General features: G+C 39.6%; 1 protein-coding gene across 1 annotated transcript in view; it reads left to right on the forward strand.

The window, feature by feature from the left end:
• Nucleotides 1-1790: 1790 nt before the first annotated feature.
• brinp3a.1 (bone morphogenetic protein/retinoic acid inducible neural-specific 3a, tandem duplicate 1) overlaps nucleotides 1791-15551 on the forward strand; it is a 64825-nt gene continuing 51064 nt past the window's right edge. The window contains exons 1-2 of the mRNA XM_008406675.3: nucleotides 1791-2507; nucleotides 2748-3055. Coding sequence (XP_008404897.2) covers nucleotides 2802-3055 — 254 coding nt within the window. The 5' untranslated portion in view covers nucleotides 1791-2507; nucleotides 2748-2801. The remainder of the gene's footprint in view (nucleotides 2508-2747; nucleotides 3056-15551) is intronic.

The following is a 15551-nucleotide window of genomic DNA, read 5'->3' on the forward strand; positions in this document are numbered from 1 at the left end:
ATTGTGAAGCTTTTTCATCTTAACATTTTATAATGTGATGCTCCTTTTGTTCTCCGGTAAATAAGTTCTTTTGCATCATGCTTACACATGTTTTTGTGCATTTTATGCCAAAGTACAAATCTTTTTAGGAGGTAGAGAGAAATCCAAATATGTACTGCTATTACTAGCGTAGAAGTAAAATTCTTTCCCAGTTTACAAAATTCAAAGCCCAGCTGGAGAACGGATGTCAGAATACAGTTGCCAAGATTCCACTTTTGAGATATTTGGTTACCAGGGCTTCAAAAGAGCAAAGTATCGCTCCGTGTTACAGGTCACTGCTCAGCCACAGTGACCTGCACATTTCGCACACCTTCCTGGAGCCTTAATGAGCACTTTTCAGTGACATTGTCTTTGATCTCTCTCCCTCTTTGCACTTGGTTTACATCCACGTGGAGCAGGCGGACAACCTTATGTTGCATCAATTGGCAATCAATTCTCCTGCCTCGACAGCCTCGACTGAAAAAGAAATAAACAAGCACGCTTGCCTCTATGCACACTCCGGTATTCTACATATCGGGAAAATCATATTCTACTCTTGCGCACCAACACTCTCAAACTGATGAATGATTTATTTGAAATTGTAAATATGAAGTATGGGACTTTGCTTACACTCTGCTTATATGAGTTTTGGGACTGAAAGCTGTGGTGTTCCAAGAACTGCCTAAAATGCTGTGTGAAGCCATCCAGGTAATGAGCCATGACACTATCCACTATGTTTTATTCAAAACTTAAGAACAAGCAGTGTGTTTGGGGACAAAACAAGACCTGGTAAACCACCAATGCAGTGTAAAAGTAAGAGGAATGAAATAACCTGTATTCAGAAACAGCACTACAGACTAGAGATTGCCTTTTCCTATTAGATAGTTGTCCTTCACAAGTCCTCACTGCTGCAAGGCAGGGTCAGAGGAAAAAGGCACCCAATCGCAGGACGTGATGATGAAACCGTGACAAATCAACTCATTCTTTCACTTCAGATTTTGCAAGTCGCTGCGCCACGGGATTTCAGCCTCTCTTTTGAGTTTAGAAGCTGGCGAATCTGGAGACTCAATGGTGTTCATTTCTCTAATCCAATCCCTGTATAAAACCTCCCTTTGAACGTCTGCGGAGAAGCTGAAAGGCAGCACACATCCTTCCCTCGGTTCGCCTGCTCTCTGCCTCTCTGATCCACGCTCGGTGTCCGACGCACAGGCGCTCGAATAGAGCAGATCTAATTAAGTTTGCTGATGGTGAAAGTGATGATTATTCTGGAGCATATAGAGAGGAGGGACGACCAGGGCATGGAAGATAACGAGAACAACTCCGGAGTGTGTGTGTGTGTGTGCGCGTGTGCGCGTGTGTGTGTGTGTGAGGGGGTGCCAGGGGGTGCGCGTGCGGGGGTGGGGGTTAATGTACTACGGTCATTCTCCCTTATAATCGTCCTCGTGAAGAGTGAAGATGAAAAGAGTGCCACCTTTCTTAACGGCGTTATCCAACTATGTTTTATATGAAATAACATCAGTTTTAACAACTACTACTTCATATACACTTCTTTTTTGTTGTGGTTTCTAAAGCAACGCCACTATAAATTCTTTCTCAGTAATAACCTACATTTCTCAGGAAAGGCAGCTTTAATCCAGAACTCAATTTATAGCAGTAACGTCTTTTCAATTTGCTCTAATCGTTTTTACTTGTATTCCAAAAAGACAAGATATTTATCCCCATATTTCCTTCCTGCGTGTATTTTGTCAATGCAGACTGCAGGTGCCCTCCATCGGCTTTCTAAAACTAAGCACCCAGTTTACCATTAACTGACCATCCCCGCATCCTGCCTGCCACCCTTCACTTCTGAGCGCCTCCTACTCTCACTTCCTCCAGTTACGTCCCAGCCAACCGGGAGTATTCTCGCTGCTGGAATAAATTAAATTGCAGCGGTGTGGGTACAGGAGGGAGGGAGAGCGCGCCCTGAATGCCATTCACACTACCCGCGCGCATGGGGAGCTCGGTCACCGTCAGAATCATCGGCGGATCTCTGTGCGCTCTGCGTGCGCCCCGAGCGCAACTGTCTCCAATCAAACACTGCGCGAGTTAGAGGACGGCTGCTTACCCCGCTTCAGTGGACTTTGCTCATTTGTTCATTAGGAAGATGCGTTAAAAATAATTAGCACACCTGGAAGAGGCGAGTCTCTTAATACCGCACATCAGCGACTCACTTGGAGAGGACTCGCAGAAGCCTCGCTTCTGAGCGTCTTGGGAGGTTTTCAGCTGGAAACATAACGTATTTTTAAGGGAGGAGGAGATCGGACTTTCAGCTTCTGTTTAGTTCAACTTGCGCAGTCTTTTTTTTTTTTCTTCTTTTTTTTGCGCGCAACCTTTCTCCAATGCCCCCCCCGGTGCATGCGCCCAGCAGAACCGAACTTCACGATCCTATGAGGGGATTTTGCGGAGATTGATCCCGAGCAGCCACGGACCAAAAAGACTTACAGAATAAGGTAAGGACACAACAGCTGAAGTACCAAAAGTGATTGCAGACGAGAATATTTTTTAGTCCTAAGCGAAACAATAATTTATCTTAACAATATGGATTGTATAATCGCATTCAAAAGTGGTTATTCATTTATTTTTGTTACTTATATATTCAAAGCAAAAATAAAAAAAAAGTACAGTTTATTTTTTTATTTTTTTTTACCTCGGTGTGATCTCGCTCTTCCTTTCTGTCTGTCCTCCAACAGGACTCATTAGGAGTGCAAGGAGAATGAAGAGTCACCGGGGCCGGGGCAAACACCATGAGTGGCCCGTGGACCTCCACTAGACTGACGGCCCTCATGTTTCTATGGAAGTGGTTGACATTAAGCCTGCTCCTAAGCTGGTTGTCAGGGGGGGGCAGTGCCGCGGACTCTGCCGGCGCTGGCTTCAGTGGCTCAAATGGACCCCTGGGCTGGCTCCTGTCGGAGAAGGGTCCTTTTCACAACTCGCAGGAGTTTGTTGATTTCACAGAGCGCTACCAGCAAGGATTCACTACCAAGTACAAAATATACAGGTAAGAATTTGGAGATCTGAACTCTTTAAAAATATTTTGTGAAACGCCGTCCTGCATCCAAAAAGGAATAAGCATGCAGTTAGTTGGGCTTCTTTTGTAGCCTTCCCTTGGGGGGGAAAAAGGAGGTTGTTCAGCAAAGCATAGGCAAGAGATGACACTATGCTTTTCTTTTCACCACAAAAGATGCAGATTTAGTAGGTGGCAAACAGAGGGATGAGGGACTGAGAAGATTACTCAGTGGAGTTTTGCATACAAATGAAAGCTCTGCGTGCCTTCTGCATAGATCTAAGCTTCTCTCCGGTGCTGCTGCTCGCCTCCTTTTTAGTAGGTAGCAGAGGCATATGGTTGGAGTCTGATACAAACTCTAAATGGTGCATAACAGTGGAAACTTAAAGTAGAGATACCACAGGAGGGTTAGAACAAAGCAGTGGGATGTTACAGATATCTGACTGAGCCTGTTGATGTGTGACAGTGGGTAGACCAAGTGGCTTTAGAAGTGTGTGTGTGTGGTGATTGTGTGCGGAGACCCAGTGGGTTATTGTTTGAAAGCTGTATTCAATGTATTGTGGCATTTTCTGTTTGGACCAGAGCACGATTTAGAATGCAACGAGGCTTATTCACGTGTGAACTCATAAAGTGTAAATTATGGTGAGTTGACTATTTCTTTCGTGTAAATGATTCAAAACAATTTCCAAAAAGTAATAAAGGATTGTAAATTGTCAGTTTGTTTATGTTAACATCAAGAATTCATATTTTACCATCTCAAGCCTTGTCCAAAGTTAAAAGGAAATGTTCAGGACAGCAGAATTTAAAACGAGCTGCATGGAAATACTCCAATCAGTGGGCCTGATATCAGAACAGACATTTTATTTTCTTGATTGACAGATCAGATAGTTGAGATCGAATTTTATTTCCGTATCTACTAACAAAAGAATAACTAAGAACATTGACATTTTTGGTGTGTAAATACATAAATTAAAAGCATAATCCTTTGTAAATAAAAGTTTCAAAAACCCAGGTCACAGTTAGGGACGAGGATGGTATCTCCCCTGTACTGTTGTAATTAAAAGCATTTGGTTGTAAATAGGGACAAAAATACAAAAAAAAAACACACACATTACATTTTTGTCTCTTCTTTGTGTTTTAGTTCTTAGGAGAAATTGAAATCGGAACGTCTCATTTCAAAGAAAACCTGAAAACTGGTTTTGACTGTGTATCTCTGCGGTGAATTTACTTTTGAGCGTTCAAATATAATAAGACAGTTAACACACTCGATGTGTTTGTCCCCATAACCTTTTTTCTTCTTCGGAGAGAAAGACATCTGAGGCGTTTAAACATCATCCCTGAAACCCAGACTGATTAAATCCTTTTAGGCCGGTGGTTCAGCAAACATCTGTGTCAGTCAGTGTGACCTACACACACTGCATACTGTATCTGAAAGGGCAGAATCTTGTTTGTTATTGTGCGTCTGTTGCTCTGAGGGATTCGCGTTTGTATATAAAAACATTTAGTTAAAAAAAAAAATCACTACGTAAAGGTTGAGAAATTCCTCTGATCAGCTGAACTCCCCCTCCCTGGAAAAAGCTTGTCATTTCGAATTAGCCCAAACCAAAGGATGGTTTTCTTATTATACTAAAGTTCTAGTGTGCTGTTTACCCACCGACAATTTTCATCAGCGGATGCTCTGCAAGTTGATTGAGCATGACTGGCTCGGCATACTTGAGTGTCTGGACTCGTGGCTGTATGTGCAAGGTAAGTGTTTTGATGATCCGTGATGAGGGTGTCGCCACTGTTCAGGAGGAGGACTGTTGCCAGCTGAACAGAGACTTGACTGACACTGGCATTTAGCAGCTGACAGGGGCAACAATGCCAGGCAAAGAAAGAGAATGTAGCTCTGTTTGCTTCTCTACATCCATCATTTCCTCCCCTCTTCCATCTCTGCTGGGGTCCCCTTTCTGTTTTGTAGAACGGCTTCATACCTTGTTGCCCCCCCCCCCCCCACTCCTTACTTTTGCATTTTGCACCTCAGCCAGGACATGAAAAGCTGACAGATATTAGCATACATTAGTTAAATGGATGCACAAGATTAACTGATTTACATAACAGAAAACCAGATGTATTTTCTCATTACTTTTATTTGAAAAGCCAAGATGAAAGCTTTCCTAAGGACAAAAATAAGTGGAAATGTAAGACTCAAACGTCTGCAGTTGTCCTGTCCCTTAGGTTTACTCTGGCCTTTGGAGTTTTCTGTTAATAATTAGAGAAAACTCTGACTAATTACAGCAAACTGCATTTGAAGTTAAAGTGAAAAGGTTAAGTATTATATTGTTGAAGTAAAAAGATAGTGTTCCCACCTTGTCATTTGCTTCCCACTGCTTTAAAAAGGCAAACCTTTTACGGCTTTAAATATCTTGCACTTTTAACACCAGGCTCCATCAGAAGGCATTCAAAGACGTTGACAAATTAAATGAGAGCAATCAGAGTTTTTTTTGGTATTGTGTGAGGGGAAAGAATAGACTTACAGTTTCAGAAAGAAAATTTATGCCATCAAAGTATTTTTATGTTTTTTTTTCTCTTTTTCTTGGGCTTTCATAGTGAAGCAGTTGCTAACACTGCTGTCTTGAAGCAAGAAGGCCCAGAGCTCTGATTCCCTACTGGGAACAGTGTAAAGTGTGGGTTTTCTCTTCCCACAGTCCAAAAACTTGCATGTTAGGCTAATTAGTTATGCTAAATTACCCTGGGTTGTGCATGTGTGTGTGTGTGTGTGTGTGTGTGTGTGTGTGTGTGTGTGTGTGTGTGTGTGTGTGTGGGTGTGTGTGTGTGCGTGTGTTTGCGTGTGTGTGCTGTGTGCCTCTATGTTGTGTTAAGATGGACTGATGACTTGTCTTGTGTGTACACTGCTCCTCGCCCAATGTGACCGATGCAGAATGGCACCAAGCAGTGGAAAGTGTGCAAGCACTTAACTGGGTGCAAATGGGCGGTGGATGTTTGGTTTTTTCAGCAGTGTTACACTTGTTGTATATATGATAAGCGTAGTTAATGCATTTTATACCATCACCACTATACATTTGAAATTCTGAAAATAAACCTAGTTTCACATTCAGCCTTTGAGAAGAGCAATCTCGACCATTTTCTACACATTTTACCTTTAAGAAGAGAAACCAAATTACACATGCAGAGTAATAAGTAGATCTTAATAAACCCAGATCAACAGCAAGTTAATTCAAGAAAATATATTAGGATCTAATCTATCTTCCGCATTATTTGTATGTCTTACTCGCATTTTCCATCTTTTCTCGCCCTTTAGCAAATGATTTCAAACCAATTCCTTTCCCCTGCTCATAAATATTCTCCAGAGCTCAGTTGGCCTTTCCCGTCAGGGGGCAGGTGATAGGTAGTTGAGGATTAAGGACAGATCCAGAAGAGTTAGAGTACAAATAGGGGGGGCTTTATCCCCACCTGCTGGTCAGTCCCTTCACCGGAATAACCCAGGGAATTATCTCTTTCTGCTATTTTTTTTTTTTTAACAAGTTCTGAATCTTCTTGGAGTCTTAATCCGAAGATAAATGGTGACATATTTTTACACTGGCAAACTGTCATTTGCTGCAAGGTATTAAGGGGAGATTTAATAGCTTAGAAATGTACAGCTCTCTGTTGCAATGTAAAGCACCTGAAAAAGATGTGATTCTATAGCAAATTCTCTGAGTGAAAGAAGTTTTATAAAAAATTATTATTCTTTTTAAGCTCTTAAGTGCAGTAATGGCACACATAGATGGATTCATTGAGTTCAAAAGCAGTGAAAAACAAGCGCTGACGCACTTAACGGTATTGCTTCCGCTGTGACTGCAGTAAAATCCACCTGTATGTCAGACATAATGGGTTTTTTAAAAAAAAGCTATTCATTCATTCTTTTTTTCTGAACTGTGGGTTACAAACCTCCAAACTGCTTTGTCGCTTTTATTTCCCATTGAATGCAGCCAACCGCTTCCTTGTGTCCTTGTCAAGCAGACGTACTTTGCTACATTGGGAAACACCCAGCTGAAGGAGTTAATACACATTTAGGTTGTCCTTGTAATTCATACCGAGAGCATGGGGCTGAATTAGAGATATCTTCTCGAACCCGATGCCAACAAAACAGAGGACTGGGTGTGAAATGAAGAAAAGCATATTTCATTTAATGATTTAGGAGCTGGTGATGTTGTGAAACCATCTCTGCTTGCGAGAAGTTCTTACCCCATAATTCCTTGGGTGCAGTGGAGCCATATGAGGACAAAGTAGCATATTAGTCAAAATGTCAGCACCTCCCTTCTTCTTCTTCATGGGCCATAATTTTTAAATCACGCCTCATCTCCTTTGTTTTCTCCTCTCTTTTCCCTTGTCAGCCCACTGGCGATTACATTGACTTCATTTGATGTAAGGAGATGTCTCTTGTAATTATGGTCTGATTAGTGTTTCAATTATACACGGGCATGTTTGTGGAGAGGTTGGGCTGCTGAGGCATGATTTCAAACACCTGTCATTTTGTGTTGCCTGTTGTACTTTATCTACCTCCTGTTTATTGCTTTCCCATGGCATTGTGAATGCTTTAGATGAGAAAGCACATTTAAAACAGATTATGAAATGGGATGGAATAAATGGGCATAGAGTTGCAATGAAAAAGCAATGAAGAGAACAGAGAGGGAAGAAGAATACTAGAGAAAAGCGATTAAGGACCGCAATACCGTAATGCACAGCAATGCTGCTCGATAAACCATTTAGAGTATAGATCCACACAAATTCATATTTCATATTTAAGACTGAAGAATAAAATCTTACTTTTAAATTATGTGTAATTAACATAAATATGTAATGGATCACAAAGAGATTTGGTGCATTTACATGTTTAATTTTGTTGTGATCTATGAGACATGCTGCGAGTTTCTATGCATTCCTAATTTAACTTTGTGAATGCTTGGGAGTCAATGCATCACAAGACATTTTGCTGTTGGGGCGGCTATACATCAGCGATTTGTTTTGACTGCTACCAGTTTTCTTTATTACTATGCAGTAATAAAGAAAAATACTACAACAACCAAGATAAAAAGTTTTGCTGCACCACCGATAGCAGTTTACATTAAATTCAAATGCATCCAAACGCATATAAATATGTGGCTCTCTAAAAAACAAACTAAGGTTATCTTATGTGGATAATGAATATTTATTTATAGAATTTAATGGTAATCAAATAAATGTGTTTTTTTTATCTGTTAATTATAATGACTTATGACAGTCAAAGGCATTTATATGTATATATTTGTTGCACTAATGCTGGACTTTTCTCACATCTTGTCATGTAACAGCCACAAATTTCAACATATTTTATTGACATTTAATGTTTGTAAGACAAAGTAGTACATAATTGTGATGTGGAAAGAGAACATCTCACAGTTTTCTTTTTATCAGTAAAAAAAAAAGAACCCTTCAGATTCTTTTTTTTTACTGATAAGAATCTGAATGGTGTGGCATGCATTTGTTTTCAGATTGTCTGAGTCAGTGTTTATTTGGAACCACTTTTCACTGCAAATACGACTCCCACAGTGTTTTGGGGCATGCTTCTCCCAGCTAGAAGAGCAACTACAGAGAGAAGGGTTTGACCAATATTTTTTTTGTAAAATAGCTGAAGCTCAGTCTGATCAGATGGGAGTCATCTGCAAACAATATTTGTATATTCCCAGCTGGATTTATGTTTGGACTTTGACACTTACAGCGCAGTCGGGGCTTTCTCCCCTTGACTTGGATTGTCTCCAGTAGGTTTTCTTCCAGGCCAATCAGCAAACAGAATGGAAGGTTGTGAACAATGATGTTGATTTCTATGCTGTTTTAGAAGTGGAGTCTACCTGCAGTTTTAGCATTGAGCAATAAATATGGAGGAAATGAATGAAGCTATTCAGTCCCTGCTGGCCACGCTTCAAAACGTTGAATTAACATTAACAACCGCCTTGTTCGGCTCAGTTCATCTCTCTTCCCAGTGGAAGATGGTTGTTTACAGTGCAGGTAATTCTCAGTAAGCACAAGCAAACATTTGTGACTGGATAAAATTGAAAACCTCAACACAATCCACTCCTCCAGGAGGCAGTTATTACTCAACAGCCAAGATACCAGGCACTCTGTACGAAGAAAATAGCATAGGGGGAAGGGTTGGGTTTCACCAAGTTAGTGTAACTCAGTTTTTCTTGTAAATAATTAAACTGTAACTCTGATTGATTATTTGGAGTCAATGTCCTGGAGGCAGGAGAGATTCCTGACATCATTCTGGTCTCGTTCAGCCATCAACAGACTTTCACAATCGTCCACCTTCTCTGTACTTACTAATAAAAGGCATTCCCCTAGCATGGTACTGCCACTACCATTTCTCTAAGTGCGTAAAGGGTGTTCTGAGTGATGTCCATTGTCAGTGTTTTGTCACAGGCAGGGTTTTGCAATTAGGAGAAAAATATTTTTTGACTGACTAGACCACCTTTTGTCTTTTTTCTTTCTTCCTTGTACATGGCTTGTGATGGACTAGGAACTTACACAAATTATGTTCTGGCCAGATTTCCACAAAGGACAGATTTGTGTACTGTGAGTTCCCAAATCTTTCTCATGAGATGTTACGCTTTACATCTCTACCAGAGATAACACGAGCCTCTTCACAGTCAGAGTTACACTTGAACTATGCTCTTTTAATTTTGGATGATGGATTTAAGCTGCAGTATTTCTGTAAGTCATCTGGTGAACTTTTTGGAACTTTTTCTTCCTCCACAGTTAAAAGTCAAGAAACTTCCTACGGTCTTATTGAATTATTTAACATTTGATTAAAAACTTTTTTTTTTGTTTTGTTTTAATAATGCTGCACAAACTTTAACTTGCTTCACTGTTTCAAAATAATGTAGGTATAGTTTAATTTGGATCAGCAAACTGTCAAAATGCGTTTGGCTGTGAGCCTTTTAAATGTCCCCCGGATACAATGGAGAGGCTCTCTAGTGTTACTACAACTAAAGCGAATGAAACGTTTGTTGTGCTTTCAGTCTGTTGCAACAGATTTGGTGGAGTTCCAAGTGACAAGAGGTTCAATAAAACACTTTGAACTGGCTGATTGTTTTGAGGCAATTATTTATTACCTAAGCCTGAAATTGGCAGCAGCAAAAATGTCACTGTCTGCAGATGGATCAGCTTCCTGCCATAGACTGAAAATATGTATTTTAAGGTAATTACAGATTCTACACTGACAGTAAGGAGGAGTGTGCATGTCTGATCGTCTTGTCTGGTAGATAGCGATCCATGTATGATTAACTTCACCTCAGTACTTTTTCAGTTAAATGTAAGTGGATTAGAAAAAGGAACATGTAAGCAAGTGAGCAGATGCTAATTGATCTGTCACTTCAGCCCTTCCGTTATGGATTCCAACTTTCACAGTATCTTTGAAATTCTTCCAAGTGACTCATTAATAGTTGTTCAGTTTGACCTTCGTTGTTTAACTATTTCGTTGACTGAATTACACGCTTTTTTTTTCTCACAAGATAAAATAGCCCAAGACGTATGAGGAATTAAACTAACCAAATCTGATGGAAAGAAATGCATTTGAATGTGTCTTTCTTTGGATTTATGTAAAGGTGTTGATAGTATAGTGAAATATTTCCTGTCAGAAGACTGGAGAAGCTATGAAAAACCTTGCAAATGTGAGTTTCAATCTGTTATTTATGCTTCTTTAAATTCAGAACACAGCTTTACACCACTTATGTTTCACGCTTCAGACATGGGTTTGCAGAATGAATGACCTTCAGTACAACAATCTTGCATGCTGTTTCCAAAGACGGAATAGATGTTATTTTATATTTCTTCACATATACACTGTTCCAAGAGGAGCTGGTTTACCGAGAGAAGAGATCCAGTGGACAGTGGCTTTCCATAGTTTCATGTTTGGAGGTTTAGGACGAAGCCAGAGAGGATTGTTCCTCTGGATCGCCAGCAGCAATGGCAGTGACAGGGAATTCATTCTGTGCAGGGCTTATGGTTTCTGACAAGTGGGTGATGAGGGAGTTATCAGGGCCATAGGTTCATGAAAATAGTCCTTATGAAAGAGAGATTTGTAGCAAATTAATGTATAAACACTATGTTACCTACTTCCTTCAATTCTATTTTTTATTTTTTTTACTTCTTCCCATTCACTATGCTTTTTCTTATTTACATTCTGTTGGAATTAGAGGGGGTAATTGAGGTTCATGCTCTTCACATTTAGAACTCACCTCGGCCCAGCGGTGCTGGCAGATTAAAAAAAAGACTCTGATAACAGCTGTGCTACAGGAATACAAGCGAGCATATAAACACATGGCAAACACTTAAACAAAATAATCCAAGACAAAAAAAGAAAACTCTTAAGTTGGTAAAGATGATGAGTGAAGTGTTACCAAACATAAAAAACAGTTGCAATGTGATGTCTAGCAGATTGGAATTTATTCAACCAACACAAGTACACTTTGTTTCATGTATGAAGAATTAGCACTGATGATTTGAAATTACACAGTAATGTGGGGAAGAATGCCAAATAAAGTTAGTATATACCTGAAACACAATGGACTTAAATCTTTAACTTCTCATGTTCTCTCTTTAACTTGTGTTTACATTTTGGAATAAACCAAAACAAAACATCACCATCCGTCCGAGTACAAATATTATGAGCAGGATTAGTGTTTTTTTTGTTTATTTGTTTAGGTAATTTCAGTTTTAGAGTGAGGATTTTAAGTACCAGAAACCTTATTTACTTTATTTCGATCTTTAAAGTAAGGATGAGCTCAGCAGACATGCTGAACATGTTCAACCTGTTTCATAGCTTATGGCCCCTGTTGAGACCATCCATCTCTTTTCAACATATTTTGACAAATTGCAGAAAAGAATTGGTTTAGTATTTTGCGTGGAACATTTTTGTCAATTTGTTTCTGTTTCATAAACTTAATCTATCCATCCATTCATTGTGTTTGCATTTATTTCAGTTCCTTGCCAATCAAAATGACAGTAGTATGCCTTGTGTTTTTCTTTTTTTGTCTTCACTATTTTTATCATTCTTGGCTACTGTATTAACATAATGCATGAAAAAAAATTCATTGTGCGCTGTAAAATGGGATAGATGTAATATAAACACATTTAACCAAAGTTTATCATACATTTTTTAACTTTAATTGCCAAGATGTTAAATGTGCCTTTCGAGAAGTAATTGGCTGAATAAGAAACATTTATCCAGCTCTCAAGTCGTTATTTACTTAGGTTCAGTGTTGACAGCAAGTGCAGTTGGAAAGAACCACAGAATCTCTAGCTGTAGCACATTACTTGTCTTTGCTCTCTGTCTTATAATTGTATTTCAGTTGACACTTTATACAGGAAAGGTCATAAATAACAGTTTTACTGCACCTGCTTAGCAACAAAAACAAAAAGGAATGCAAAAGAAAAGAACATTTACATTTCATAAAGTGCTTGGAATAAGAGTAGATTTTATTTCAAGCACTAATTGTTGCCACGCAGATATAAGCATAGTGTTGCATTACTCAAAATATCAATTTAAAGCAGAATAACCTGTTTGTTGACTTGTCAATTTGCCTCTCTCATGAATTACTCCTACAGAATTTGGCAGTAAAAGTGTTTTAAACATCTATTATTCAAGAACACAGAAGCTTCTTAGAGAAAATGTTTATTTTTATTTATTTTTTTTTTTTGTCGCTTGCTTAAAATAAACTGGTCAGAGCTTGAGGGTGTAATTATAATTTTTGAAGACTTAACATGTCTTGCCTGTTGCTGACAGAAAAAAACATGAAGTCTTGAAAAGAGGGATTTACTCTTACTGTTGACTCATGTGCGGATTGCTCTCTTTGTGTTTGCACGTGTGTGTGTGTGTGTGCATGGTTGTGTGTCCTGTCTGTGTTTCTGTGTTGACCTGTCCAGGGCGACCCCGCCTCTCGCCCGGAACGTCAGCTGGAGATGGGCACCAGCAACCCTCCCGACCCCATTAAGAGACAAGGGTGTAAGAAAATGGATGGATGGATGGATGGATGGATTACAATTACTAATTATTCACATGCTGTATTCAATAATTTACACATGAACATGAAAGGTACAACACAACATGTCAAAGAACATTACTAATAAATTGGAAATACTTAAACTACCCACTTGTTCAATGGAACTTGGTTGAAAAAGCTCATCTCCTGCTTGACCATCAGTTGTTTCTGATGAAAAGTTTTCTGTATTAAGCTATTTGTGGGAGAAAAACATACAAAACCACATGAAAAAAGCATGAAGACTGTTGATGGAGTCTTCAGTGGAGAGTCAAAACTTGTGCAGGTCACTTGAAAGAGAGCGTCAGGAATAAATCATTCTGTTTTCCTCTACCTCTCTCAGCTCTTTGCATGCTCGTACATACGTGGTGGTTTTCACACGCCCATGTGCTCGAAGCTAAGGTTGAAACAAATGACACGCTGGGAACGCCGTCTTTAGGCCGTAGCTTAGATAGCGGCCAACAAAAGAAATTAGAAACTATTGTTAGGTTCCTCATCAAAAAATGTATTGATGAGGAAAACACTGTTGAGCAGATTTAATGGGAAACCAGGTGATTGTGTTTTGCACATTGTAAAGCCTAAATCAGTTACAGCCACATTGGCTGAATCTTGTCTAAATTGTTGGAAAAAGTTACATTTGTGTTAATATGAATGAGTTTATTTGGAAATGTTTTGATGGGTTGAAACATCTCCTTCACTAGGAAGTGTGAATCACTTCAGAGCTTTTCCTGGTTACCATAGCAACTGTTACACTTCTACCCAACTGATGATGTCACTAGGAACCCAGGCTTTGTGTCATAGATTCTATGACCTCAGCTCTGAACCCTTTGAATATCTTGTTACGTGTGTTCTAAAGCCAGATGCGCAGAACTCAACGGATTTATAGAGAAGTGCAATTTTTCACCCAGAGACTGAAACGCAAGATGGAGCCCCGTCGATTCCCCAGGAGGCAAAATACCCCTATGCCTATGACGAGAAAGATATTTGACCCAGACCTCCCATGTGATTTTGGATTCAAGAAGAGCGTCAAAATTGAGGATCAGGACCATACTTTAAGGAAGTCGATTTTAAAATTACCTAAAATTAAAAAAGATATCCATCCTACCCCAATACCACAACGAAAAGTAGATATTCGGGAGAATTGCGTAGATATTCAGGAGAATTCCGCCTCAAGTGATTCCAACTCGAGCACAAGCTCAGGTTTCCTTGTAAGTTTGGTAGACGGAATTGATATTCAGGCACGCATTAACCAGCGTAATGAATTTAAAATACAGGAGTTGAAAGAAAGACACGAAGCTGCTCTTCGTAAATTACAGGAGAAGAAGCCAAGACCAACGAATGCCTACGCACGGGATGTGCAAAACTGGAGAGACAAGCGGGAGAAAACTCCTTCAAAAACGTTGCTGCAAATTGACAGAGATGGGCAAAAACTTCTCAACTTGTCCACGGATGTGGACAAGTTTAGAGCTGACAAGTTGAGAGCTTGTCCAAAACTCATTGTCCTTTCCAATGAGGATTCTGGAAAGGACAAACATGGCATACAGTTTAAAAAGTCTTTGTCACGTGGAAATGAACAAAAACTCAACAAACAGCTTAGAGAGAAGGCAGAGGAACGATTGGTAAAGCCAAGGCAAACACCCAGAGTTAGTGAAGGCAAACGGTCAGAATATGTACATGACGAGAGGGAGAAAAATGTTCACGAGCAGGTAAAATTTCAAGAGAAATGTAAGAAGATGGCCTATGAAAATATAGAGGATATAAGGAGAAAAGAATATGTCAAAGAAGCTGTTGAGGAGAAAAAGCTTAATCAAGAAAAAGCTAAGCAGGAGTTTGCCCAAAAGTTACTTGACAAACAGGAGAAAGAAAAGAAAGTCAAAATGCAAAAGTATTTGACTGATGCATGGGATGATCAAGTTGAATACAAACGGCAAAAGCAGATTGAAATGGACAAGATCATAAATAAAGGGTCTGATTCCTTGATGGAATCAGAGCAGTCGCATCGAACGGAGGACGTTGAGAAGAAGAAACAGAAGAAGCTTCCTGGATATCCAGCTGAGGAAATTGAAGCCAGGAGACAGAAGAAGGATCCCCAGCAAAAACTGAAGACACAGGACGAGACTAAAAAACATACGGAAAATTTAGTAATAATGCACTGGGAAATACAGCACAGTGTAACTCAGCAAGAAAGAGATGTTCAGTATGAATCTGGCTTTCTGGACTATGAGAGTGACTGCGACATTCCTGATAAGGACAGAAGTCGTGAAATACGTAAAAAAATAGTGTACGACCAACTGTCCCTTACAAAGAAGGAAGAAGCTAAAAAACGGGCTTTTATGGAGGAAAAGTTACTGGAAGAAAGGATAGAGCGGGAATCTGCAGAGCAAAAGCGTGAAAAACTGGAGAAAGAGAAAAAAGCTGCAGCTATAAAAAGT

Source organism: Poecilia reticulata, chromosome 4 (assembly GCF_904066995.2).
Source record: "Poecilia reticulata chromosome 4, P_reticulata-male-v2, whole genome shotgun sequence".
Lineage (NCBI taxonomy): Eukaryota > Metazoa > Chordata > Actinopteri > Cyprinodontiformes > Poeciliidae > Poecilia > Poecilia reticulata.